Here is a 26,920-nt window from a genome sequence, read left to right as displayed (position 1 = left end):
TGAGGCCCACCTTCAAGGTGGACTGAGCAGTCTACATAATTGAGTAGATGTGATGTGCGGGAAAAGGGAGCCGTCAAGGGTGATTGCTGGGTAAGGAGCACTGACTGGGGAGTGCGGAAGATAAAGAATTCGGTTTGGAATATGTAAGTTTGACACACCTGAGAGAGATCCAAGTAGAGGTGTCAAGAGGCTGTCGGATTTAAATCCCAATGTTATAAATATGGATACGCCGAAAACGGCTAAAAGAGATGTCCACCAAGATGCTAATAGTGGCTTTCTCTAAATTGTGAGCAGTTTTTTTTGTCTTTATTATACATTTTATATTTCATAATTTTTATAATGATCATGTATTACTTTTAGTCAAATTCAATGTTACTAAACATTTCATCATGATATTCATCATGGCGTTACTTATACTAGTATGAAAGTTAGAAACAACCTAAATGTATAACAACAATAGAAGACTGGTAAAAAAATAAATAAATAAAAAATTAGTAGAATGATATGAAAAACCTTTTACTCAGCTCAAAAAAATGTTTTCAGTATTATTCAAAAAGAAAAAGTCTGTTTAAAGATAAATGAAATTTTTTGAAGTGAAATCTACCATACTGGAGTGAGATTAGGATAATCTAGAATCAATTGTAAACTATAATATAAATATGTAGATTTGCACTATTAGTAATTATTTTATCCTCTGTTCACATATGAAAGTAGGGTGACCTATTTATCACAAGATATTTAATTCGATATACCAACTTTTAGCGTGGACATTTTGAAAATATGTTATACTGTGTTAGCCTAATAGATTCCTATTCATTAATAACCTTACAATTACCCCTCATGAACTTGTCATCCATGAAATCACTTTTTTGAGATGGTTATTTTTCTAAGGCCACATTCATTGCTCCAGTGTTTGTTTTGTTTGCAGATAAAAGCACTTAATCGCATCTCCTACCTGCATTATTTTAAACGATTAGAGTTGCCATAAATCTTGTCAGTGACATTAAAATTGTCTTAAGCTGAAAATAGGCTTCAAATTCTGTATAAAATGAAGCAGAAGTCTAATTGGATGAATTTTATAAAGAAAAAAGAAGACATCTTGCACAGGTCACTGAGAATTTGTGGTTTCCCTTTTTCTCTTTTCAATTCACAAAATAGAATACAATTAATAGTATTTTACTATACAAGTAGAATGACTATATGAACATTAAAAAAACTTAAAAGGCTACCTTGCTACTTTGAATTGACAAAAATTTCTTTGTATTCTTCAGTTACGGACAATCGTGTATTAATAATATAACATAAAACTCAAAAGAGTTTAGATATTGAAATAGTGGTATCACAATAAATATTATACAAAGATTATAGCTTTGAACAAAGTAAAATCAGGCACAGTTATAAAATTAATAGTATGATTGTTTTCTGTAAGCATACCCCTGTACCATTATAAAGCATTCCTTTGTGCTTTGAAATTGCATATGAGCTGAATTTAACAAAGTAAAATTTAACAGAAATATTCATTTCTTCAGTTGGCTTCCACATTCATACATTTAGAAGATGGGCAAGACATGACTTAACAGCAATATTTTTAAAAACGACTTGGGGGGGTTAATTGACTAAACTCAAATTAGGCAGCAGATTTTCACTTAGAATAAGTAAGAACTTTTAAATGACTAGACCCATTAAAAATGGAATCGACCACCTTCCGGTAAGGCATTGCGTCCCCATCACTGGGATGTACAAGAAGGGCCAGGAATTTGGAAAGTTGGACCACACTCACCTATCCTAAGGTCTTTCCCACTGAATTTGCCAACTAGAATATTGCTCTTACAAGGCCATATATGAAGTGATTCTGTTACACAAAATAGTTCACTTAACTGGCAATCTCTCTATTTCTATATTCTATCTCTTCCCACTTTTTAAAAACTTTTTATTGAAGTGAACCGCACATACAGAAAAGTGAACGTATCACAGATGTACATACCTTGATGAATTTCCACAGACTGAACCAGGCCCCGATGGAGAATCAACATTCCGAGCAGCCCAGAAGCTCTACCCTTTTGCTCACTTCCAGTCGTTTCCTCCCCTACCCCCAGAGTAGTCACTGTCCTGACTTCTGACCGTACAGAAGCTTGGTGCTGAGTTGCTGAGTTTTGTGCTTTATATACATCAAATCATTCTCTTTTGCATCTGGCTTCTTTTAACATTATGTTTTGAAGATTCATTCGTACTGTTGCTTGTAGAGCATTCATTTCTTTGCTGTATAGTGTTCCACTGTGAGACTGTATCAGAATTTACCTGTCTGTCCTATCGTCAATGGCATTTGGAGTTTCCAGCTTGGGGCTTTTACAAATAGTGTTGTTATGTAAATTCTAGTACATGGGTTTTGTGGACATGCATGCACATTTTTTCCTGGGTATATGTAGCTAGGAGTAGAATTGCTTTGTCATAGAATGTGCAAACACTCGAGCTTAATAAATATTGCCAAACAGGTTTCCAGAATATTTGTATGCAAACCGAACAGGGGTCTACCATATCAGAAATGTTATGTTTTCTGAAATCCCATAGCTTCTTTTTTTTAACCTTACTGTGGTATTTGATAGCTTTCTATCTTGTACTGTAGTCATTTTTACATACCTTATCTCCCTTTCGAGATTATAAATTCCTTGACGAGATTGTTTTATTCATCTTTGTATTTCTCAAAGTACCTTGCATAGAATAGACTCTACATTCCGTATTTCTATGTGAACAGATGAGTAAATGGGGAAAAATTATATGTAGTATTAATATCACAAATGTTTATAAATTGTAAAAATATAAGTAGCATACCCAGTAAACTACAGGGGTAATCTTAAAGTAAGCAGAATTAATTTAATGGTATTAGCTTATAGATTTTCCTGAATTCTATAAGAGAATCTTATGTTATTGTATGGGAGAGTTTAATATGAAGTCGAACTGTGGATTTTTAACTATTAGGCTTAAACCCTGGTGTTATCTCCCACATAGAAGCACATGAATGTAACAATGAGCTAAATTTGTTAGCTGTGAATTTGAAGATTAAAAAGAAGGTGCCTGCGTGAGAGCAGTTATGACAACACTGTAACTCCATTTGGGTCAAAGCTTTATCCCTTCCCCCCGGTTCTTCTATGACTGGCAAGAAGTAACGATTTTGCTATATCATGGGCAAGGCCAGTAGAGTTTTATGAGCCAAATAGAATTTTAGCGGCTTTTAAATTTAATGTTATTACTGTTAAAAAGTGCTAAATTAGGATATTAGGAATTTATGGGTAGTCATGCTTTTCTCCACATCCCCAATTTTAGTCAATGAATACATATTACTTTTAAAATCAGAAATATTTTTTAATAATTTATGTTGTAGAAGTTGCTTCTTTGACTATCTTGCTTTTCTTTCAGTCTTGGCCTGACTACGAGGATATCTATAAAAAAATGATTGAAGTTGCCACATTTTTAGATTTGCCTCGTTTCCCAGATATAACTGAAGACTGCTATCTTCATCCAGACATCTTGTGTATGAAATACTTGATGGAAGTCAATCTCCCCGGTGAGTGCGGTATTTGATGAGGAAGCTTCTACTACTAGAATCGTAATGTGTGAAATATAGAAGAATCCTCTCAAATCACAGACCAGTAGAGCCAGCCGACAGGGTCCATAGAACGTGAAGTTTAATGTCAGAATCCTTTCTTAAAACCTTTCAGGCCATTTAAAGTGGTTTAAAGGGCACTGTCCATAAATAAAGAGTTCTATTTTGATGTGAGGAATATGCTTGAGAGAATAGTATTTGGTTTTTACAGTAAGTTTGCTGAGAGCAAGTAACAGATGTCCCAGCGCATTAGCAATGACCTGGGTGCCCGCCCCCCACGAAAGCAGCACTTCTTCAGTCATACAAAGGGTGGTTATTACATAATGAATTCTAATTCTTAAAAATCTTACAAGCTAATTTATGTTAACAGTTTTATTGTTTGGTAACATAATGCTATTTCCAGTTCCTAAAACAAATGGAGCTCAAAGTCTGTTCACATCCCAGCGAACTCTTTTAAGGTGATGAAACAGACTGGGAAGAGCTTTGCTAGGCCTTGTTCACAATATACCAAGACGTAGGTAACCCGATAGAATCTGCCGATGGAATCCATTCCTGAATTTCTTGCTAAACTAGAAATGTGAGAAGTTCAGGACTTTCATTTTTAAGAGAAAATGCAAACATGGTGTGACTATACTATTGCTTAAGCAATGTCAAAAATGTGATTGAGTATATTTTTAATAGAAAAGGAAAATAGGTATATGAGAAAAACAATATATAAAACCATAAATATAGTAAAATTTTAAATAAATATAAATATGTAGTGATATATACATGAATATAAATATTAAGTCTATAATTTTACAGTATTTTTAAAGGAATAGAAATAATGTAAACTTTTCAAATAAATTACTTATTAAGCTAAGGAATGTAGGTGTCTCATTGAGATTTCAAAAATCACTATTTGATTAAGATTCCAGAATTACTGTTTTGGATTTTGCTTTTTTTAAATTTACTTCTTTGATGGTTCTTTCAAAATATGGAAAGTTCCTGGGTTCTCTCATGTACTCCAAAATCTTGAACTCATTAAAGGAATACTAGATGTGGAAGAAATAGCAGATGTTACTAAAATATAAGTGACATAGCTGGGTTATGGCAAGCGTGCAGCTCAATTGGACAAGCGTGTGGGGGGCAGTATTTTCTGGCCAGTGCGTGAAGTTTAGCAGTGATTCTCACCTAACTCTTCCTGAGAGTAACAAGTAGAATTAAATCCATTGTAATGTGCAGAGAGAGACATTCCTATCATGTGAAGTTTATTAAGTGCCTTTTTGGAGACAGTATTATAAAGAATCAGGATAGAGAAATTTCATTTCTCACAAACTGTTCAATAGAAGTAATTTGAAATATAAAAAGTTATACATAAATGTTATTGACTTCCTTATTTATAATACCGAAAAATCAAAAACAACTCAAATATCCAACAGAAAGTTTGTGGTTAGGTAAACAGTGGTGTATATATTCAGTGGAACATTATGCAGCTTTTAAAATCATATTTGTGAAGAGCTCAGAAAAGCATGGAAAATGTTTATGTTATAATAAACAATGAAATAAGCCACATTACAAAATTATATATATTATAACCATAGCTACATAAAATGAAATATTAAAAAAATATTAGAAGTAAATATACCAAAATATTAAAATACTAACTTATTTATAAGTTATGGTAATGCATTTCTTCCTTTCTCCTACCTTTATGTATCTTATAAATGTCCTATGTTGAGTTTGTATTACTTAATAGTGGGGGAAAAACAGTAAACAGAATAGATCTACAAATTAAGATGTGATAGTCCTTGCACCTTAGGATTTAGATTCTAAAACGCGTCGTTGCTTTGCTAACCGCCCATAAGATATAAGGCCTCCAGGACGTCTCCATTTCACATGTATGGATGTACTCTCCACAGTACCATCAGTTCTGTGGTGCCGCTAGTCGAAGAGACCTGTGTACTTGGCACATTTACATAGAGAGGTTTTAGGGTTCCCAGAAAGCCGAAAGTAGTTTTAAGTATGCTGTGGCAACAAATGGCCCCTGCCCGGAGCCTTTTCGTGTGACCACGTGGTCTCTGGAACTGTATAGAAAGGTTTCAGCAAGCGTGTCGCACACACCCTTACTGAGTAAGCACTGACTCTGATGGCTTTGAGTGAGCTCCAAGTACATTTTCTAGTATTGTTCCTCATCCTGGGACAAACAAACGCGCCTGGCAGAACTTCTGGCGGCTGTCACACATATATATAATTTGTGGGGAACTTTAGCATTTCCACAGTGCTTTCACTTATATGACCTCATTTGTGAAGGTGGGAAGGGAGGGCAGGTGGGTGTTCTCATTTACAGCTGAGACTAGCCGGGCTCAGGACACACCTAACTGGTAGCTGGCAGAGAGCATACCCGCAGCCGAGTCTTCACATCTCACAGCTGGTCTTTCCACGTTGTGCTCTGGTTCAGGATTCTGGACCCTTTAGTTTTTCTCTGCTATGCCCACTTCCTCTCTCATAATTTCTTCCATTTGACTTTTTATTCTTCCATACTTTTGGTGTAAGAGAAGCAGTTCAGGATATTAATTTTAAAAGAAATATAGGAGACAAGTTTCAATAAATGCCATTCTTTATAATAATAATGTCAGCTTTTAAATTAGAAGAGACTATAACCTCTGTAACTCTGTACAGGTAATATGTAAAATTTTAATGAATGTATTTTAAAATTATTTTTTTTTCATGTTATAAGTATATGTGTCTGAAGGTAAGAGTCCTAGCTATTGTTTATTTTTCTGGTTTTCTTCATTATAGCACAGTGTGTTTTACACAGTAGGCATTCAATAAATGCTTGTTGATTTGAGCTTAATTTTGTATTTCCTAATCATTTTGTACCTGAATGAAGCCCATGAATAATTCATATGGAATCTGTAAGTTGAAATAGTCAGTAACAATAAGCCCAAATTCTCTATCACACAAAGACCTTCGTGATCTGGCCCTGCCCATGTCTCCACAAGTAACACCAAAGCCTTATCTTGAACTATCTGCATTTCCCCAAAGCACCATCTTATCTTTGTCATAGCCCTGATCACATTGCATTCAAATATGTACATATTACTAAAAAGCAAGCTTCTCAAAGAGAGGGCTCTGTTTTATCTCCAATACCCAGAACATCGTAGTTGCTAACTAAACGTTTTTTGAAAGAACAAATAAAAGCCTGGTGAAAACTTTAGCTATTAGAATTTGGTAGACATATAAAACTACTTAGATGCATATTAAATTATCATTGTTATACATGTTCTGTTTCTCTGTGAAACAAAACATTTTTTAATCACTGGAATTTTTTTACTTAAACATAAAGAAATTAGTTTTATTTTTTACTCATTCTTCACCATAAACCGTAGGTTGCACCAACGATGTGCAGATTGCTGCACTTAGGAAGACATATAAAACAAGACTGAGTCTGCCCTCAAGTTTAAGAGGGAGCAAAGAAGTAAACTCTTTGCTGTAGCGTCCAGAAGGGGGCTAAGCGAAGACGGCTGCCGGTACCGTACAAGTGTTCTTAGATTTAATTCATGTGTTACTGGTTTTTTTTTCCTTCAACAGATGAAATGCACAGTTTCACCTGCCAGGTGATAAAAATGGCAGGAATCGGAGAAGTAGATTTTCTGACATTCGATCCTGTAGCTAAAATGGCAAAAACTGTTAAATATGATGTACAAGCTGTAGCTGTCATCGTAGTAGTATTGAAACTGCTCTTTTTACTGGATGACAATTTAGAATGGTAAGTGTATGTCAATTTGATGAGGAAGAAAACTATTGTTTTTACCTAATTAGAGTGTAGGACTCCATATGTTATCTCAGTAGAAAATGGACTCTCAGCTGTTAGAGAACATTGACTAATAGCAACAATTACTTCTTATGTAATATTTTGATTCAGCTAGTTGTCAGAGGTTTCCTTCTACCTTAGTAAGTTGTCTGTATCATGCTTTATTTCTATTTTTTAGATAGACATGTTTCTCATTGTTCCACTGATTCCTGAGTTTTAAATCATCATACCTAAATCCTAAAGAATCGTTTGGCACTTCATCTGTATGCCTGTATGCTTTTAGGCTTCCGGCACTACGTGTCTCCAAGATTATTTTGGAAAGTAAAGGAATCTTAAAATGCTGCCACTCCCAGATGCCAGCAAAGGGTGGCGGTGCATGCAGTGCCCCCTCCCCTGTTTCAATGACTGCTTCTCCGTTAAAGTTGATATCGGTTTCAAGCGCTGTTATGTACTTTTTCAGAAGAATTCAGAATTTAACTGTCTTCAAATAAGTGATTCCTAAACAACTTGACTTGTTTGTTGGTATCTCCAGGTCTTTGTCCACTATTGCTGAGAAACATAATGAAGAGAACAAAGAAGGTACTTAATTTTTTTAGCAATCAAATTCAAAGTGTAAACAATGGATTAAAAGATGCAATAAATGTAGGGAAAAAACTTTGAAAACCTGCAAGTATACATATAAATGTATATATAGAGAAATTGTTTTTTTTTTTTTTTTTGGTACCAGGATTATTTTTTTATGTAGCTATCTAATTATATCTCTAGGTTACTAAAAAGTCCAGTGACTTCCTACTGCGTGTAAAGGCCAGCTTGCTTTTTATCCCAGCTTCTGCTCACTAGCTGTACTAGGCCATGACCTTACGGGCATTTCTGTGACCGCGCCATCTGTTCTAATGCCTTCAACCTTTGCTCACACCTGTCCTTCTGCCTGAAGTGCCCTTCCCTTCCTACCCCTGAACTCCTCAGTCCCTGGCAAATCCATCCTCATTCTTCAAGATGCAACATAAACACGTTCTTCTACCTTCTCTTCACACCTGCTCCCCACTTCACCTTTTTCTGAATCAGAACTAATCACTCCTGCCAGGACTCCTCCTGCCCACACTTCTGTTAGATGTTTAGCACGTTGTATTACAACTAGGGGACTAAGTATGTGTGTCATACTTAGATGGTCAGTGTTTGTAAGTGTTAGAGGAATATGTGGCATAAGGTAAGTTCTACATAAATGATAGACAGATAGGTAGATTGTGGGCTTCTAGAGAGAGGGGCCATGTCTTTCTTACTTTTTTTTTAGAGGATTTTTATGAGTTTGTTTAAGTCAAAACTGATGACTTGCCAGGAAGCAAGATCTCAAATGCTTCTTACTTTTTTTTTGTAATGTATTTCTAAGTGCCTAACATAGTGACTGGCCTCAGAGCAACTCAGTAAAGTTTGATAAATACATGAATTCTTAAATTCAATTCCAGTTTCATAATGTTCTCTGTATGATTTACGTTCATTGTCCTTTTTATAAAATGTTCAGCTTTACTGAGAAATAACCACCATATAAAATTATAAGATATTTAAAGTATACATTGCAATGATTTGATATGCATATACATTGTAAAAGGATTCCTCCTATCCAGTTAACACATTCATCACTTTTTTTGTTTTTTTTTTTTTTGGTGAAAACATTTTAGTTCTACTCTCTTATTTCAATTATACAATACAGTATTACCAATTATAGTCACCATGTTTTAGATGAGATCCTCAGAGCTTATCCATCATGTAGCCGAAATTTGGTACCCTTTTACCAGCCTCTCCCTATTTCCCCCAGCTCCAGCCCCAGCAACCACATTTCTACTCTCTTTTTCTTTGAATTTGACTTTTTTTTAATTCCGCATGTATATTCATTGGTTTGGGGAGCTTGCATTTAATGGCAGCGACCAGCGTGTGTTCTTTCCAGCTGTGTGCAAAATACTTCCTTCTATACGTTACGTTGTTTCATGTTGGCTCCACAGAGCAAAAGATTGAACAAGATGTCTTCTGATGTCCCTTCTCATGCTAAAGGGCCATTGTGGACTCTGTCGATATTTCGAGTAAACAGAGCACTTTGACATATTATCTCCCTTTGATCCTCAAAATAAATCTCTGCTGTCAGCGGGGCGAGGGTGGTTGTTCCCTGCCGCCCACCCTCCCACCTCCCCGCATCGTTGGTGACAGACTTATAACCTAACTTAAGGTCCCAGACCTTGTGTCCCACTGATTTTGATGATTCCCCTCTATACGCACAGCTCTGTGGTAGCTGCCTCTCTGTAGGTGTGTGGCCTACAGGGCCGTATTGGATTAAGTGATGATTATTTTGGCCACTTGAAAATATGTTTAACTAGACACTGAAGGAGACTCTTCATTAGAGAATATCTAGTATCTTCCTTCCATCAGCCTTCCTTTTTTCTGACTTCCTCACACTATATATATTTTTTTACCTTTCACTTCATTTTATCTTTTCTTCTCGTCCCGTCCCCACATAGAGTGAATAAAGGAGTGAGGAGCGACTGTACTTGACTACATCCAAATCTGTTATCTCGCTAACCTTGACATCTTGAGCACACACTCACTCACACCAACTGTCCAGTGCAATCCACTTTCTTACTTACTCTTAGGAACTTCGGATTTGGATTAGGATTAGGAAGAACAGGAACAGGAGCTGACGAAACTGGAAGTCTGGATTCAGCGACTGTAGTACCATTTCACACACTTATTAATCATTTGTTTTTTAATCCATGTTTTCTCAGTCATATCGGAACATATGTGCCAGGCACTGTGCTGGGTGTTGGGTTGGGACGAAGAGGTGTGATTGTGTAGTGACAAACAAAATATGTCTTCTGTTCTTAAGGAGGTAATAGTTAAATCTAGGAAAAACAGGCATATAAAAAGATGGTTTCTGTATAATCTAGTTAGGGCTATGATCTCAGTAGAAACTCAGGGGAAGGAGAGACTGATTGCTCAGGAGTCATATTAGAGTACAGAGACGGTGATTCCATCCATAATTTCCAAGGGCTATTATGTAAATGTTTAGCTATGTCAATGAATGAAGATTCAGATGAACAGTGTATATTATTATAATGTGACTTATTTGGTTAATAATCATGGATTTCACTTTTTTCAGATAAGCCATGGTTCGATTTCAGAAAATGGTATCAAGTTATGAAGAAATCTTTCGATGAGAAAAAACAAAAATGGGAGGAAGCCAGGGCAAAGTATGTTATCTCTTCAAGTTTTAGATTCACCTTCTTTATTTTCAAGACTGTTACTTTACATTTGAAAACTGAAGTTTCATCAGTATAGACTCATCAACCTGGTGACATTTTTCCTAGAAATATTAGCTCCCTAATTAACTTTTTCTTTAATTGGAATGTTGTCCCAAAATAAAGGTTCCTATAAGAAACCAAAACAAAGGAAAGCAGGAAGAGATTGTATTCAGTTCAGTCTCAGCGTCTGACTTTGAACTCTCATTCTGACGTAGGTCCATTATTGTAGAATGGAAAGAGCATAGATTTCATGCTGGGTTTGAATCCTGATTGCATGGCAGACTAGCTATGTGACCATGGGCAAGTTACTTAACCTCTGAGTCTCAGTGCACTGAAATCTAGTTGGCTCATAAATTTTTAGAGATATGATATCTTATTTAATATAGAGTACGTTACTATTGATCTCTAATTTGAACAATTTCATATCTATTTTTAAAATTTGGAGACTTTGAAACAAAAGTCAGTATCTCTGTAATTTATATAAATTTACAGTAATACTCATTTGATCAAATCATTTATATCCTTTGAGAAAAACCAAGGTTCCTCAAGTTAAATGATAATTCATTCAGTTCTAGTTTCCTTATAAGTAGGAATGATTATGTCCACTTTATACTTTAAGAACTAAATTTTTATTTTCACAGGTAAAACTAGGTTATTTCTTCTCAATTTAAGAGAGCTTTTAAATAGAGAAACAGACTAACAGATGAATAAAGCGCAGTGGGGAGCAGGGCCCTTGCCTAACAGGGGAGAGGAGTGACAGTTTCTCACTATTCATGTTTGATGGACAAGGGTAAAGAAGAAGGGTTGAGAGGTGAGCTTATCCTGATACCCAGGGAAGAATAAGTTCTTCCTCTTCCTTGTCTGAGAACAAGTGTCTCTTTAGCCATTGGGTCTCAGTGGCTATTTTCCTGGAAGACACCGGCCCCAGGGAAGAGATTGTCCAGGAGATCCATTACCAGGATCCCACTTCATAGATGCTTTGGGCTAAGCACAGTAGTGTATGTCGATCACTAAGACACTATTAGAGAATGGGAAGCCACAGGCTGGAAGACAATATGTGCAAATCACATATCTGATAAAGATTTATATCTAGACTATATAAAGAATCCTCATACAATAAGAAAACAACCCAATTTTTTAACTGGACAAAAGATTCAAACAGATACTTTACCCAAGATGTATGGATGGCACATGAAGGGATGTTAGAAGGGAAATGCAAATTAAAACCACGATGCGAATGGCTAAAAACCAAAACAAACAAAACACTGACCGTGCCAAATGTGGGAGTACAAAGTGGTGCAGCCACTGTGGAAAATTTGGCCGTTTCTAATAAAGTTAACATACACTTATTATACTACCAAGTAGTTTTCACTTCTAGATATTTACTCAGAATGAAAACAAGCTTATACAAAAATCTACATACAAATGTTTATTGTGGCTTAATTCACAATGGCCCCAAACTAGCAACAACCCAAATGCCCTTCAGCTGGTGAATGGATAAACAAACTAGTATATCTGTACACTGGAGTGGTATTCAGCGATAAAAAGGAACAAAATTCTTATACATCCAACACTGTGTGTGAATCTTAAATGCATTATGCTCCACGAAAGACTCAAAAGGTTACATGCGATATGATTCCATTTATCTGACATCCTGGAGAAGGCTAAACTATAAGGCCAGAAAAGCAGATCAGCAGTTGCCTGAGATCCAAGATCTGGGGGTTTGGAGAAGGGTTGACTGTCAAGAGGCCCGAGAGATCTTTGGAGTGATGGAGGTGTTCTATATAGTAATCACAGTGTGACTACGTGATGGCGTGTGTAAAAGCTAGCGGAACTGCACTGAACAGGCTGAATCGACTATGTAAATTACACCTTAGCTTTTAACAGTGGGGAAACAAATCGTGTAGACTAGATGCCGGGCTCTCTGGTTTCCCGTAGGAAACATTAGGACTTTGTGCTATGTCTCTGTTTTTGTAGCTTTTGTAGTTTGGGGGAGAGGTAAGCAGAGTAAATTAAATTTTGAAGAAGGAGTATAAACAGAGTATTGTTATTTTAGATTGTCTTTCCCATTTTCTGAGCATATGAGCCCAAAGAAGTACTAACAATACCTCGTTGACTATACACCTACTTGCTTAGGCATTTATTATAAATGCATAAGAAAATCTATCTAGATTAGGTATTCACAAGGGTTTATCCAGAGATGGGAATAAGAGTGTTTAGGGAACTTCTTTGTTATTTGCAATTTTTTACCTTGAGAATGTTGTTACTCTTATTATTTAAGAAAACAGCAACAACAGAAATCTGAAATAATCACAAACTCGTTTGCCATAGGGGTAAATGGCGAGCTTTCTGATAGATTTTAGATGTGGTGTGGCTCGCTGAAGTTTAGTTTACACATAATCTTCTGGTAACCCTGATTCCGTGTCTTCTGCTCCCTGATGATGGGGGCGGGGGGTGGGTGGACCCAGGTCCTCTGGTTCAGTCCTCTTCTTGCCACACTGCCTCTCAGAATAAGAACGTGGCCTGGGGTCAAAAAGAAGGCAGTTCTCATTTTTTACTGCATATTATGAAAATCGCGCACTTCAGGAAACTCAGAGTTAGTGAGAACGAGACTCAAAGTGAACATGAAGCGTGATCTTTGTCCCAGAGCAGCCGTCTGCTTGCAAAATTTAACGAAGTAGAGATGGGACGTGTCGCTTCCCTCTAGCCTGACTCTCGGCGGCCATCCACAGTCTGGAAGGGGCCCACACGACTCTTGGGTTTTGCTCAGGAGGCGATGTCTTGTGTCTGTCGTGGGTCTCCATTCCACAGCGGCGCCTCCCTGCCAGGCCTTCCCCGGGCAAGGGTAGGTCAGGTCAGCATGCGACCGTTAGGGCTGGGTCATGCTGGCATCCAGACCATTCCTTCTCATTCCCACCAGGGACAGGATTGACTCCAGGCATTAAACGACGGAAGTCTGGCCCTTAACTGTTCACTTTGTGTGGCTTACCAGTGTCAGAAGAACCGCCAGCTTACTCCTCAGCACGAGGGCGATTGAACCCGTCGTTTGTTTCTTAGGCACCTTCACTGTATGAGAACAGCCAGCAGGGGAACCTCACGTGTGGGAAGCCATGCCTCCGGTGTTTCGTATAATTAACAGCTCCTTCGGGGGCTCATGGCAGCTGGGAGGCTCTTGGGAGGAGCACATCATTCTGTCGCTTTGTTCTCTCCTTTAGTGCTACCTACTTCTAGGACATAAGCTCTGTAGACATATGCCAATGGGTCCTCCGAAGCCAGAGCTTTTACACTGAATATCAGGCATTTCAGACATTGCTTCAGAGACACTTCTCTGAAATGTATTTAGGTCCCTTTCTTCTCCATCCCGCTCCAGCTGTTGTTTTACCCTGTGCAGGTTCGTGTGGAAGAGCGAAAAGCCACTCTACCACTCCTCCATCGACAGGTCAGTGGCGTACAAAAGAAGAGGTAAGTTGCGTTTCCTCCTGTTAACGCCAGGCAGCAGCAGAGTTGGAGAAGAGCTGAATACCTTGACTTGAAAAGTGAAGCATGAGTAATTTTTTCTTTAACAAGTGTTCCAGGGCACAGCCAAAGACGTATCCACTATAAGGAGCCTCCATAGGAATCCATTTTAGAAGCACGCCGCTATACCAAACAGAGCTTAAGTTCCCCTCAAAATCTGAAGTCCTGTGTTCCTGTGACTTTCAGAATGTTTTGTTTGGAGAATTGCCTTTACGTGATCTTATTCGTTTTTTTAAATTGTGGTAAAATATACATAACAAAATGACCATTTTAACCTTTTTAAAGTAGTTCCCCTCAGCCCTCATCCAGTGCGTTTCCCTAATGTTACCCTCTTTTATTACCACGTGCGTTTGTCGTACTAAGAAACCAACATTGATGTGTTACTGTCAGGTAAACTACAGACTTATCTTGTGATTTAACGTTAGTTTTTATTTTATTCCTTTTCTTTTTTCCTCCATTTCCAGAAATGGTGGTAAATCTACAAAAACAATTTAGCACACTAGTTGATTCAACACCAACTGTTGAAAAAAAAAAACCCTCAAGTTTTCAGTTCAACTGGAATGAAGAAGACACAGATCGAACTTGTTTCCATGGACACAGCCTCCAGGGAATCCTGACGAAGAAAGGCCAGTCACTGACTACCAAGAATTCACTATATTGGCTTAGTACACAGAAATTCTGTAAAAGGTATGTGGTGCTTTTAGAAATGAAAGGATAAAAACATGATACAACCTCTAGTTTGGCCTGAAGTCGTATCTTTTTCTAATTTTAAAAAGGCACGTGTAATTTAAAGGAGTTGGCTATAATGAGAGCCAGGTAGGTTGTCGGAAATAGAAGATGGTGAGCTTATAATCAAGAAAATCGGAATTATGCATTGAGTGTGGTTTAAGAGTTTTAGGGATGGAGGTGTTAACCAACCTTATTGTGATAGTCATTTCACAGTCTATGCATGTATCAAATCATCACCTTGTACACCTGAGACTTACATATCTCAATAAACCTGGGGAAAAAGTTTCAGATTATAAAGACTTTTGCCATTGTGAAAGGTCTTTTTTCCCTGATCTCATTCCCATAGTGACATGGAAATTGTCTGTAAGGCAGTTTCCCACAGCGGGTTAGAGGCGGTGCTGGGGAGTCTGGCTGCTCGGACGGGGACGCAGCTCTCCTGCTTGCTCGTGTGCGCACAGCTCCGCTGCCCGATCGCAGAAGCAAGGCCGTGATACTGAGCTTCCTCATACTCTCAGCACCTCCGGTGACTGCCATCTTCCTCAGAGTAAAGTCAAAAGGCCCGAGGGAGCCTACAAGCCCCTGCTAAGCCTCACCTCTCCTGCTGCCCCGCTCCTGTGCTCACTGCCCGCTTCACGCAGTTCTCTGCTCCTGGAACTTGCTGAGGTCCCTCCCCACACAGGCCTTCGCCCGCCCGTGCCTCCAGCTGGGACGGCTCTTCCTCCGTGTATTTACACGGCTCACCTCTCTCAGATTGTGTTCAAATTTCTCTTCCTCAGAGAGGCCTTTCTTAACTACCCTGTTTAAGCAGCACCAGCCCTCCCCCGCGCACACCCCCCACATCCTTCGCTATCTGCCTTGCCCCTTTTCTTTTTTCTTATAGCTTTTGTCACTATTGAATATATTATAGTATTATGTATTTATTTTGCGTATTTGTCTGTCCCCCCAAACTAGAATGTAAGGTCCTTTAGCTGGGCCTCTGTCTTACTTAATGAAAAGTCCCGGAGGCTAGAGCAGGTCCTAGATGCTCAGCAACTGTTTGTGGAGTGACTGAATGGAAAGCGGCAGCTGGAACGCAGGGTTCTTAGGGGAGCTAAATGAGATACTCTTTGTCTGTCACAGATGCTCACTAAATGATAACTTTGGCCATTATTACTATTTTAAACAAACTAATTTTCTGTTGAGTTTCACTTCCTGAGTTGAGTATCAAGATAATAAGACGAAGATGATAAAATGAAGTTATCTGTATTCAAATTAACTGCTCAAAAAATGTGTAGCAGTGTCTATAGTGGTTAAGGAGTGGCACCGTCTTAACAGCAGCAACAGTGAAAGGTCGCAACCCAAGCCCAGGGTCATCTCCACTTACGAGGAGCAGTGGTCAGGGCAACGGCTTTTTCAGATTTTAGAATTTCGTTGGAGGAAGAGAAAAGGGTGCGGTCAAGGCTGGTGAGGGGCGCCCACGCGGTGAGGGGCGGACGTGCAGCGCTGGCGCCCTCTGCCTTGGCGGCCTGCAGAGTCGGTCCTGGCTGAGTTAGCGGGCAGCTTACATCTTTATGTCTTTCAAGTGGCACAGTCAGTGGATTTTTGGGTGTACTTCAAAGATTTAATACTGTAATGCAAGATATTTAATTATAAATAGACCTGGGGATAGTCAGAGATGAAACAGTCGAGATCGTTTTCTCTGCATGAACTACGCAGCTAAAAACTAAAATATACAAAGTGTCACTTATACCAGGAGTTCATGTACTAAAATCATCTGTCAGCCTTGCCTATTTAGACCATGGCCTAGAACCATAGAGTAAGCAAAAACAGCTTCAGCCAACCAATAAAAATGTCACAGAGTCTGTGACTAAAGCTATGCACCTTCCTCAGGAAGCCCCTTAGCCCCTCACTCAGAGCCTGCTTACTCTGCCTTCAGGCGTGTTTCTGTCAGGCTGAGTTGTCTCATTTTCAGATTCCTAAGCATCAAAAGAAACACAGTAAGAAGGCGACCGAGAAGTGTTCTGCTGAGAGGTATTTAGACAGCAAACATAAATGACATCCAGTTGACAAACAATAGAGGAGCCAGCATCAGAATCAAAAGCAGACAAAAGAACGGAAATTATAGCAGTCTGAAGTTCATTCATGACACATAATTAACAGCTTCACGTAAATAAGCCTGACTGTGTCCCAGAATGCTGCATACATTCTCTTTGGTTTTGTTTTTCATACTGTGTTTTCTAAAATTTCACAATAAAAGTAGACTTGTAATAATATAATTGTGAAAGCAAAAAAATTATATTGGATATGCTCTAAGGTAACCAAAAAATGTATAACTCAGTTTTTAAGATTTCCATCCAAAATGGTGAAAATGAAATGTTTTGATACTTAAGAGAGCAGGTCTTCAGCTATATAATTTCGTTACACAGAAGGACTCTTTTCTGGGGGTTCAAAGAGACAAATGTCCTGTAAAATAATCGCGCGAACACTCAGGCCTTGAGAACTAACCAGAGAAAGGCTGCAAGAGCACTTCAGATGTGGAAGGTTGTTTATCCCTTTTATTTGAGCAGAGCTCAGGATCTTGATTGAGGAATCTTAATGCCCTTAATAGTCCTCACATTCGTAGAAGTCCCCCTTTGTGAATGAATTGGCCAGTTGCTGACAATCAGCTGGGTCCAGAGACCTGTCATAGGCACCGGCGAGTGGAGTGTCCACCCCTGTCCTCCCCGAGAAGGGCAGGCAGTTCATCTGTCCTCCCACAAGAAGAGGCAGAGCCAGGGTTTTTCAAGTTGTCTTCCACATAAAATGGAGGGGCTTAGGGTGTCCCACAAAAGTTTGATTTGAATTTTTTAAGATTTATTTGTAACTGAAAACAGCTGAAATTAAAAATTAGGAAAAGCAAGAGCCCACCTCATTTGTAAGAATTCCTGTAAATAAAATTACTTATGTCCTATTTCTATTAAATTAATCAATGAACAATCAGAACTGAGACATGACAACTGGCACCAAAGAAATACAAAGGATTATAAGAGAATACTACACACAGTTAAATGCCAGCAAATTAAACAATCTGGAAAAAATGGATAAATTTCTAGAAACATACAATCTTCCAAGACTGAATCAAGAAGAAACAGAAAATCTGAACAGACCAATTACTACTAATGAAATCAAATCGGTAATCAAAAAAACTCCCAACAAAAAAATCCTTGACTGGATGGCTTTACAGGTGAATTTTACCAAACATTCAAAGAATTAACACCTATCCTTCTCCTACTATTCCAAAAAATTCAAGAAGAGGGAAGGCTTCCAAGTTTATTTTATGAGGCCAGCATTACCCTGAGTCAAAAACCAAAGACATTACAAAAAAATAAAATTATAGGCCAATATCCCTGATGAACATAGATATAAAAATCCTCAACAAAATATTAGCAAACCAAATCCAGCAATGCGTTATATACCATAATCAAGTGAGATTTACTCCTGAGATGCAAGGTTGGTTCAATATTCACAAATCTGTTAACATGATACACCACATAAATGAAATGAAGGACAAAAAGTATATGATCACATCAGTAGAGGCAGAAAGAATATCTGACAAAATCCAACATCCATTTCTGATAAAAACTCTCAGCAAAGTAGGAATAGAGGGAACATATTAGAACATAATAAAGTCCATATATGACAAACCCACGGCTAACATCATACTCAATGAGAGAAAGCTAAAATCATTTTCCTTAAGATCAGGAACAAGAAAAGAATGTCCACTTACACCACTTTTATTCTACATAGAATTAGAAGTCCTAGGGACAGCAGTCAGAAAAGAAAAAGAAGTAAAAGGCATCCAAATCGGAAAGGAAGAGGTAAACTGTCATTATTTGCAGATGACATGAACTATATATAGAGAACCCTAAAGATTCTACAAAAAAAAAAAACACAAAAACAAACTATTAGAACTGATAAATGAGTTCTGTAAAGATGCAAAATTAACATTCAGAAATCAGTTGCATTTTTATACACCAATAATGAACTATCAGAATGAGAAATTAAGAAAACAATTCCATTTACAATTACATCAAAAAAATACCTAGGGATAAATTTAACCAATGATGTAAAAGACCTGGACTCGGAAAATTATAAGACATTGAAAAAAAAGAAATTGAAGAAGATACAAATAAATGGAAGCATATACTATGCTCATAGATAAGAAGAATTAACATCATTAAAATGTCCATACTACCCAAAGCAATGTATAGATTTAATGCAATCCTTATCAAACTACCAATGGCATTTTTCAAAGAACTAGAACAAATAATTCTAAAATTTATATGGAACCACAAAAGATTCCGAATAGCCACAGCAATTTTGAGAAAGAAGAACAGAGTTGGAGACATCATACTACCTGATATCAAACTATACTACTAGGCTATAGTAATCAAAACGGCAAGGCACTGGCATAAAAACAGGTCAATGGAACAGAATAGAGACCCCATGCCTACATGGTAAGTTAATCTTTGACGAAGGAGCACGAATATACTGTGGGCCTTGAGACAGTCTATTCAGTAAGTGGTGGTGAGAAACCTGGGCAGATACATGCTGAAAGATGAACCTAGATCACCTTCTTACACTATATACAAGAACGAACCCAAAATGGATTAAAGACTTAAATGTAAGACCTAAAACCATAAAACTCTAAAAGAAAACATAGGCAGTAAACTCTCTGACATTGTTCTTGGTAATATATTTTTCTGATATATCTTCTCAGGCAAGAGAAATAAAAGAAAAAATAAACAAATGGGACTAAAACTAAAATGTTTTTGTACAACAAAGGAATTCATCAACAAAAAAAAGACAACCTATTGGTTGGGAGAAGGTATTTGCCAATGATACATCTGATAAGGAGTCAATATCCAAAATTTATACAGAACTCATACAACTTAACACCAAAAAAAAAAATCCAATTTAAAAACGGGCAGAGGAACTGAATAGACATTTCTCCATGGAAGACATACGAAAAGATGAAAAGATGCTCAATGTCACTAATCATCAGAGAAATGGAAATTAAAATCACAATGAGGTATCACCTCACACCTGTCAAAACGGCTATCATTAATAAATCAAAAAACGACACGTGTTAGCACGGATGTGGAGAAAAGAGAACCCGTGTGCACTGTTGGCGGGATTGCAAGGTGGAGCAGCCGCTACGGAAAACAGGCTCCTCAAAATAGTAAATGTAGAACTACTTTGTGACCCAGTAATTCCACTTCTGGGTATTTATCTGAAGAAATCCAAAGCACTAATTTGAAAAGATATGTGCCCTTCTGTGTTTTTTGCAGCGTTTTTTACAATAGCCAAAGTATGGGAGCAACCTAAGTGCACAGCAGTAGATTATTGTATAAAGACATGGCACATATATACACTGGAATATTACTCGGCCATTAAAAAATGAAATCTTACCATTTGCGACAACACGGATAGGCCTAGAGGGTATTGTGCTAAATGAGATAAGTCAGACAGAGAAAGACAAATACCATATGATCTCACTTATATGTGGAATCTAAAGAACAAAATAAATGAACGAACGAAATAGGAAAAGACTCATAGATACAGAGAACAAAATGATGGTTGTCAAATGGGAAGGGGGTTGAGGGGCTGGTAAAAAAGGTGAAGGGATTAAGAAGTACAGATTGGTAGTTACAAAGTAGTTACAGGGGTGTAAAGTATACTATAAGGAATATAGTCAATAATAATGTAATAACTACGTATAGTGCCAGGTGGGTACTAGACCTGTCGGGGGATCACTTTGTAAACTATATAAGTGTCTTAACTACAGTGCTGTACACCTGAACTAATATAAAATAATATTGAATGTCAGCTGTAACTGAAAAATAAAAAATATTTAAAATAAATACTAAAAAAAACAATGAACAAACCATTGAGACTTCTAAATTTCTACTACTGAACATAGCAGGATATTGGCTTTATTGTATATTATTAAAATAGCTTTAAGATTTTAAGTGAAAATAAATCAATTTTAAAGGCATGCGAGAGAAATTAACATTTTTGAGCCCTTACTGTGTGCCAGCCATTGAGTTAAGTGCTTAATATATTTCACACTTAATCCTTTTATCCATCCTGTGATGTAGGTACTGTTATTTTTTCCTGTTTTATAGATGAGAGAACCAAGAGTAATTATCTATAGTCACAACTGATAGGTGGCAGAGTTTTGTAGTGTGATTATAAACATTCAGGAATTTAGGACCATGTATGTTACATAAATCATAATATCTAAAAGTTTATATTCTCTGTATGTTGTTTACTTGTTTTTTAAACTTCTTATTATGGAAATTTTCAAGTATATTCAAAAATAGAACAGTAGAATGAACCCCTGTGCTCGTCACTCAGCTTCAACAATTGTCAACAAGGCAAGGCTAGACTTGCCTCATCCATGCCCCAACTCAGCCCTCTACCCACATCCTCAGATTATGTGGAAGCAAATTCCAAACATCAAAATGTTTTTTAAAGCAAAACCATAATACCATTAACCAGACATAAAAAACTAATAGGAATCCTTAATATCATCAAACATGCAGTAACTGTTTTGATTTTCCCAATTTTCATATACTTTTTAAAATAACTCAGAATCCAAATGAGGTCCATACATTGCAAGTGGCTGAGATATCCCTTAAGTGTTTTAGTTTGTAAATTCCTCCTTTATCTCCTTTTTACTCCTTGCAATTTACTTGTTGAGTAATCTAGGTCATATGTTCTGTGCAATTTTCCATGCCATATAAATGGCATCATAGGCCCCTGAACCATCTAACATGTTCCTCTGTCCCTTAGATTGCCTATACCTTGGTAGAGTTAGAGTTAGAGATTGGTAATTAGAATGAAAGATTTGGTGGTAGTTAGAGATTTGATCAGATTCAGGTTCTACTACTTTGAAGTAAGTGAAATTACTTTGTAAACTCTTCCTTCTATAATTCCTACCGGTTTGCAAGCTATATTAGCAAGTCTGGTGTCTTATTTTGGTGGGGGTTGGGGTTATTTGTTTCCTTTTGTTTGTTTTAAAAATATGTACAGAAGCTCTCTGTGTGTGCTTTTGTTTGTCTTTATCATGCTAAGAAGTGGGGACCCACCAGAGTGGCAGAACTTCAAGGTTTCACCTATGTGTCCCTTGCATGGTGACCATGGGCAGCGCTAATTATTTTTCCTTTGTAAAATTGTAAAATTAAGGAGTTTTACCAAATTGTTCTAAGTTTCCTTTCAGCTCAGATTACTATTTTAAGCCTAAACGTATATATTTGTTTGGGAGACATTGAAGGGCTAGATGCATACATTTCCAAACAGCCATTTAAAAATAACGTCTTCTTTTTTCTTTCCCTTCTAGCTACTGTAAACATGTGACAACCTATGAAGAATCAAATTTTTCTCTGAGTTATCAGTTTATACTAAATCTCTTCTCCTTCCTGCTAAGAATAAAGACCTCCTTTCTCCATGAAGAAGTGAGCTTAATTGAAAAGAAACTTTTTAAAACAAAATACAGTAAAACAAAAAAGAAATCTTCAAGATCCAGGAAAGTAAGAAAATGAGAAAAGTAAAACAGAAGCTTTCTTGAGAAAATATTTTAATAGTGACAGTAATGTCAAATTGTAATACAATATTCCAGAGAATTGTGGAAAATAGGATTTTTTGCATATATATCCATCCACACATAGGCATTCATACATATATTCCGTGTATGTATCAATGTGCTTATAGATATGTATATTTAAAAACTGAGCTTTGAATTTATTTTTTAAATTCTGAATTTTCTTTGAGAAAATTAAAACAACAATGTTATATGAATGGTTTCCAGAAATTTGTATTCACTGTATCTTAGAGCTAAATTTTCTTTTCAAACTAGATCACTTCCTTATTCTTTATGCCTTCAAGTGAATCCCAGATGGATCAAACACCTAAAAATTCTCATCTTTTATAGATACATATATAAAATATTAGAAGAAAACAAATGTGAATGCTTTGATGACTTTGGAATGGACTAGAACTCTCTAAGCATGCCTCAAAACCAAAAGCTGACAGGAAAAGATTGAAAATGTGACTACAAAGTCAAACGTGAACGACAAACTGGGAAAAGATATTTGTAGCATATGGTGGATGAAGAATTAATTTCTTAACATATCAATAGGTCTTGTAAAGCAAGAAGAAAAAGACAAACTGGGCAAGAGGTATGAAAAGATAGCTCTTTGAAAAAAAAAGAAATACAAAGGCCAAGCCAAAAAAACAGGATAGTCAAACTCACACATATTATGCAACACATGTTTACTGAGCAACTTCTATGTTCCAGGCACATTCTAGGCCCTGGAGATACAGCACCGAGCAAGACTCCTGCCTTTAAGGATCTTCTAATTGGGCAGGGGCAGATAGTAAGCAAATATATACTATTTGGGGTAATGAATTGCGATGAAGCAAAAGCAAGGTAAGAGATAAGTAATAGGTCGGGCTATTTTATAAAAAGTGATCGAGGAAGAACCCTCTGGGCAGGTGACTGTGAGCAGAGACCGACTTGTAGGAAGTACAGTACGAAGGAGCAAGCCACATAGCTCTCTAGAGGAGGCTCGTTCTAGGCAGAGGGGACACGCAGAGGCTCTGAGGCAGGTTCGTGCAGTGGAGTCAGGAACAGCAGGTGGATTCAGGGCGGCTTGCGTGTCATGGTCGAAGGGGAGAGGGGTAGCAGGTGGGATGGAAGAGGCTGTCTTCGAGGCCGTGGTAAGGGCTTTGGCTTTTATCTGAGTTGTCACAAGAAGCCATCAGAAAATGCTGAGCAAAAGAATGATGTAATCCAACCCATGTCATAAAAGGATCTCTCTGGCTGCTTTGTGGTGACCAGCCTGCAGGGGCAACGGGCACAGGCAGAGAGGCCACTTTAGAGATTGGCGTGCTGGCTCAGGCAGGAGATGGTGCTTTAGACAGCAGGTTGGAGTGTGAGTGAAGTCATTGAGTCCCAGATACAGTTTAAGCATGAAATAAATAAGGATTTGGTGATGCGTTGGTTGTGAGTGTGAGAAATGAAAATGCCAATTTTTTCTCCTGAGCAATTGAGTTAAGGTACCATTTATCATGATAGAGCTGCTTTCCGTGCTTCCTATTCATCCTGTTTGTGAGGTTAGCTATTCTCACCCTAGAGCTGTGGGCATGGCTGAACACATGAGACCAACAGCAATTTATTAATCACGTACACTTGCACAAAGCCAGTAGGGACCCACTTGGAAACAGTGAACAGCCAGGGATTGTGGGAGGATGGAGTGATCCCGGTGGGGGTGTGATTAGCTAGTTAGAATAATTTCGTGGGCTGGCAGGAAACAAACCCACTACCCTGGGTTAGGCAGGAACTGCTCCTGGTCTTCTTGATAAGGTGTGTTTGGTTAGGGGACCTTTCCACGGGCGCGGAGGAGACGGGAACTTGTAGGTAGGCCATTTGGGCCAAAGTGGGAAGGGCCAAAGCCCTTCCCCACTTCACTGGATGTCAAGGCAGCACATAATATTGGGTCTTAATTTTAGGCCTCATACAACAGAGAATCCTGAGAAAGGTGGAGATTGGGAAATCAGTTCTGTTTGAGGCATGTTGAGTTTGAGATGCCTGTTAGATATGAAAGAGATGTCAAAATAGACAGTTGGGGGGGAAATCCATAGTTTAGAGGTCTGGGACAATATAAATGTAAAAAGCTCCAGAATATAAATAAGTTTTCAAAACTGTGAAACTAGATGGGATCTCATAAGGACTTAGTATAAATAGAAAAGAGGTCTTCATAAATGCTTTTTGTGAGATTAAGTTCCCTTCTAGCCTAGTTTGCTGACAATTTTTAGCAAGACTTAATGGTGGCGTTTTTTTCAAATGCTTTTCTTGCATCTATGAGATAATGGGATGGTTTTTCTTTTTAGTCAGTTAATATGGTAAATTATATTGCGTTTCAAACGTTAAACCAACCGTGCATTCCTGGGAGAAACCCCACTTGGTCATGATCTATTATCCTTTTTAGATATTATTGAATTTGATTTGCTGAAATTTTGTTAAGCATTTTTGCCTCCATGTTCATAAGGAATGTGTTCGTAGCTTTCTTTATCTGGTTTTGGTATCAGAGTAACGCTGGCATCTCAGAATGAATTGTGAAGCATTCTCTTCTCTGTTTTTATTTTCTAGAAGCATTTGTGTAGCTATTCCTTAAATGTTTAGTAATGAAGCTTATCGGGGTATGGTTTGGGAAGGTTTTCAACTACAGATTCTATTTCTTTAATACATATGGGGCTATTCAGGTTATCTATTTCCTCTTTGCTCTTCAAAAGACGCTGTGATGAAAATGAGAAGTCAAATCACCAGCTGGGAAAAAATGTTTGCAAAACGCATATCTGACTAAGGACTTGTATCTATACAAACAATTCTTACAACCCAATAATAAGAAAGATAGCAATTAAAAATGGGCAAAAGATTTAAACAGACACTTCACCAAAGAAAATATACAGAGAACAAATAAGCATGTGAAATGTGTTTGACTTTATTAGTTATTAGGAAAATGCAAGTTAAAACCAGAAGAAGATACTATCACACACCACTGGAATGGCTAACATTTCAGTAGACCGGCCATAGTGTTAGCAAGAATTTGGAGCAACTGGTGTTCCCACTGTTGGTGGGAATATCATTTTAGAAAACAGTTCAGTAGTTCCTTAAAAGTGAAAAATACACCTACCGTGTGTTCTAGTCACTCCACTCCTAGGTGTCTGTCCAAGAAAAATCAAAACATATTTCCACACTAAGACTTATACACTAATAGTAATAGCAACTTTAATTGGAAGAGCCGAAAAAGGAAAACAACCCAAATGACCATCAACAGGCAATAGATGTGGTGTGTCCGCACAGTGGAAAATACTACTTAGCTATAAAAAGCAAGGAACAACTCCTCTGCTCAGGAGAGGGATTTGGCAGGGTATGGAAGAAGCAAAGATTCATTGGCCAGAACTGTGTCATTTGCCCAAAGGGGACTAGGATTACCATGATCGGTTTAGGTTGTCACGATGCATTCCTACCTTCCCTAGGACAAGGCTCTTTGTCTAATATTTGAGCAAAATTAGATTACTGTTAACAGGGAAAGATGGGGAAACTGTCTGTTGGTAAGCAATGAACAATGTATATGTGGTCTTTTCTCTCAAGTTCAAAGCCTTAACATCTTATATGTACATAATATGCTATGGTATTATGGGTGAAACAACTAATAATATCATTTAATGTTAGAAACTTTATAGCCGTTAGCATCCAAGTTTGTTCTAGTCTTATGGTAAGACCTAATAATAATCAAAGCTAACATAATGTCTGTTACAGACCAGACACTTTCCTAAGTGCTTAGTATATTTTTTCATATATAGTAACTGAGTTAAATGAATAAATGAGATATTAATTTTATCCTCACAACAAACACATGATGCAGGTACTATTATTATTCTCGTTTTACAGAAGGGGAAACTGACACACAGAGGGCTTGAGTCACTTGTCCAAAGTCACACGGCTAACCTGTAATAAATTATCACATGACACTGTCTCTCCAGAAACTTAAGCAGTCTTTGCTCTCAAGGAACTTACAATATTAGCAGAGTCAAAATTTATTTCCTCACGCAACATACAAAAACAATGCCATGTGACTTTATTATCTAACTTGTCCCAGGCCTTTACTCATCCTGCTGGGAGGGCAGCAAGGAGTGAGCAATGCTACCTCGAGTCTTTAGTCTTCCCTAGGAGGATATCTTAGTCTCTTTGGGGTTAAAACAGTCACTTTGGAATAAATATTTAGTAAAGTTAAGTTCAAAGCCCTACTAGGGCTGTTTTTCCCTTCCGTCTCCTTCCCCAGATGGCCTCTGGGTTCAAGGGTGAAATGGCAGAAGGGCCCTTGCTCTATATGTGTCCTCTGGGTCCTTGCCAGGTTCCGATGTAGGTGGTGCTAGTGCTGGTGCTGGCAGGAGGGGTGACAG

At 37.7% G+C, this 26,920-nt stretch overlaps 1 protein-coding gene across 3 annotated transcripts in view; it reads left to right on the top strand.

Annotated features, from left to right (window-relative positions):
• TAF1B (TATA-box binding protein associated factor, RNA polymerase I subunit B) overlaps positions 1–22,763 on the top strand; it is a 58,813-nt gene extending 36,050 nt beyond the window's left edge. For 2 of the 3 annotated variants that reach the window (XM_039888094.1, XM_039888096.1), the window contains 7 exons: positions 3,415–3,562; positions 7,175–7,352; positions 7,930–7,976; positions 10,543–10,633; positions 14,076–14,146; positions 14,665–14,887; positions 22,293–22,763. In XM_039888094.1, coding sequence (XP_039744028.1) covers positions 3,415–3,562; positions 7,175–7,352; positions 7,930–7,976; positions 10,543–10,633; positions 14,076–14,146; positions 14,665–14,887; positions 22,293–22,494 — 960 coding nt within the window. In that variant the 3' untranslated portion in view covers positions 22,495–22,763. Of the gene's footprint in view, positions 1–3,414; positions 3,563–7,174; positions 7,353–7,929; positions 7,977–10,542; positions 10,634–14,075; positions 14,147–14,664; positions 14,888–15,275; positions 15,472–22,292 lie in introns of those variants that run through there. The other variant, XM_039888095.1, reaches the window with a different exon arrangement.
• Positions 22,764–26,920: the final 4,157 nt, after the last annotated feature.

This window comes from Pteropus medius, unplaced genomic scaffold (genome assembly GCF_902729225.1).
Source record: "Pteropus medius unplaced genomic scaffold, Ma_sr-lr_union100, whole genome shotgun sequence".
NCBI classification, from domain to species: Eukaryota; Metazoa; Chordata; class Mammalia; order Chiroptera; family Pteropodidae; genus Pteropus; species Pteropus medius.
The sequence above is the reverse complement of the archived record's forward strand: the minus strand, read 5'-3'. Positions and strand labels throughout refer to the sequence as shown.